Here is a 2,646-nt window from a genome sequence, read left to right as displayed (position 1 = left end):
ACAGTGATCATATGTTATGCTTTATGGCTTTCATTGTTTAAGTAGCTCAACAGTATTAGAGTCAATATATTCTCTTGTCCTTAAATTAATTTCTCAAGTGGCTGAATCTCATATAAAAAGCTTCTTCAAAGTCTGAGAAGCAGAAGGTGATGGAGTATATTTCCCTCACAGACTTCTCTTTTTTGGGAAAGACCATTTATCTCTTGTATTGTGCCTTACAGAATTCCTCCTACAAATCATTAGGGATATTTCTTAAAATGGAAACTCCCTTGTTTCCTTTTCAACATGCATATTCCTGACAACTTAATATTAATTTTTGACCTCCTTCAATTTATTATAGATCTACTTAGATTTTGTCTTGTCTTCACTTTGCTATGGATTTCTATTTTAACAAGGATACAGAAACAACTGGAATATAACTTTTAAACATGGATAATTACTTTTTTTTTGTCAAAAAGACAAGAATATTACAATCTCCTAAACCAAACTGCCAGTTATGAAAAAAAGAACAATGACTTGGGAGAACAAAATGTACAAATCTGGGAGCTTATGAGGGACCACAAAATTTATCTTAATTGGAATATCTTCTGATATCAACAAAATGGACTGGTTGAGACAAAAATCAAGCACAGGATAGAACCTACAGATGTTTGGTGAATCTACTAGTCTCATATACAGAAGTAAAGGAATTGATGAGTAAAGAAGTGGAATCCCAATGTTTAAAATAAGGATATTTGATTAAAGTAATATAAGAGTACTTCAAGTCATCAAATACACAGATAAAACAATGAGAAAGAGTATGAAGGCTAAAACAGAAGGAAAAGAAAGGACTTGGACACACAGACAACACACTCTACAATTTTATTCTAATAGATGAGAAAAATATCAGAATCATTGACAGCTTTTTTCTGGTCTATATCCACCTAACACATCCTACTGTATTATAACATTTACTATACTTCTGTATGTAATTGATAGTTCCCACTCAAGGTAGTCAAATATTTTTACTATTTTGTTCATTAATTTATTTACAATAATTAGAAATACCTGGCATATGTAAGACAATCTATAAATATATGTTGAACTCATTTATGCTCACTATTTCTTTTGGAGGCAAATAGAGCAAAACTTAAAGTCCATAACTAGTTTATAGGACTCATATTGTATGTAAACTTTGAGAAAAATTATTGCATAGTTTTTTCCACGTCCTTTGTAGGGCACATTTCACATCTTTGTTCCTCAAGCTATAGATCAAGGGATTTAACATGGGGATGACAAGGGTACAAAATATAGATGCCACTTTATCAGTGTCAAAGGAATGACTGGACTCTGGTTGCACATACATAAAAATCAAAGTCCCGTAGAACACTGTGACCACAGTCAGGTGCGACCCACAGGTAGAAAAAGCCTTCCTCCTACCTTCAGCAGAGTTCATCCTGAGAATAGACTCAAGAATGAGCAGGTAAGACACGAGAACTATCAGAAGGGATGAAATCAAATCAAAACCAGCTAAAATCAGAATAATCATTTCAGTTTCATGAGTATTTGAGCAGAGTAAAGATATCAAGGGGAGACTGTCACAGTAGAAATGACTGATGACATTGTAGCCACAGAAGGATGAATTAAATACCTTTACAGTGACTAGAAGAGACACAAATGTGCTATAGAGATAGGGGACTGCCACCAGCACCCAACAGACCCTTTGTGACATGATGACTGTGTAGAGCAGAGGGTTACAGATGGCCACGTAGCGGTCATAGGACATTGCTGACAGAATAAAAATTTCAGTAACAATAAAAACAAGAAAAAAGGCTAATTGTACAGCACAAGAATAATAAGAGATAGTATTTTGATCCACAACAAAATTTACCAACATTTTGGGTCCAACTGTTGTTGAATAACCTAGATCAGTAAGAGCCAGGTGTCTGAGGAAGAAGTACATGGGTGTCTGCAGCCTGGAGTCCACCTTGGTGAGGATGACCATGCCCAAGTTGCCCACCACTGAGATCATGTAGATGACAAGGAAGAGCCCAAATAACGGAGCCCGCAGCTCAGGGCGGTCTGTGATGCCCATGAGAATGAATTTGTTCACCACAGTTCCATTGTGTGTTTCCATCCAGGTTTTTCAGGAAACCTATTTGGAATAGAGACATCAGCGTAGTCAACAGGTTTTATGTATTATCACTTGGGATATTTTTAGTGTGCAAAGCTAGTGTAATAAATAAGATACATTTAAACTTTCCTATTTAGGATATTTGAAAATCAGCCCATCTCTTACATATCCTAATATGCATGAATACAGATAGAAACAGAGACAGTCACTGGTTTTCAAATAGAAGTTATTTTACTAACCTAAGAACATTTATTAATGTCCAGAAGATTTGTTGGTTTTCACAGCTGGGAGGTGGATGCTGTTGGCATATAATTGTTAGAGGTCAGTTATGCTTCTAAACATTCATTCTATAATGACCCATATCAGTCCCAAATCTCAATACTGCTAAGGTTGAAAAGCCAATTTGATATAGATAGATAGATGATAGATAGCTAAAGAGATACATACAGAGATACATAGATAGGTGTAGACACGTAAGATACATAGATACATATAAAGAAAAAAGTTAAAACCTAAAAATTTGAAGGTTACAT

General features: G+C 35.0%; 1 protein-coding gene across 1 annotated transcript; it reads right to left on the bottom strand.

Moving 5' to 3' along the window:
• Positions 1-1,156: 1,156 nt before the first annotated feature.
• Positions 1,157-2,169, bottom strand: LOC102521223 (olfactory receptor 8K3). The gene has a single exon (XM_006194524.2). It carries the CDS (start codon positions 2,114-2,116, stop codon positions 1,157-1,159), a length of 960 nt encoding a protein of 319 aa, XP_006194586.2. The 5' UTR covers positions 2,117-2,169.
• Between the last annotated feature and the right edge of the window lie 477 nt (positions 2,170-2,646).

The sequence above is a fragment of the Camelus ferus genome, chromosome 10 (assembly GCF_009834535.1).
Source record: "Camelus ferus isolate YT-003-E chromosome 10, BCGSAC_Cfer_1.0, whole genome shotgun sequence".
Classification (NCBI taxonomy): Eukaryota; Metazoa; Chordata; class Mammalia; order Artiodactyla; family Camelidae; genus Camelus; species Camelus ferus.
Note: the sequence above shows the minus strand (reverse complement) of the source record. Positions and strands in the feature narration are given on the sequence as shown.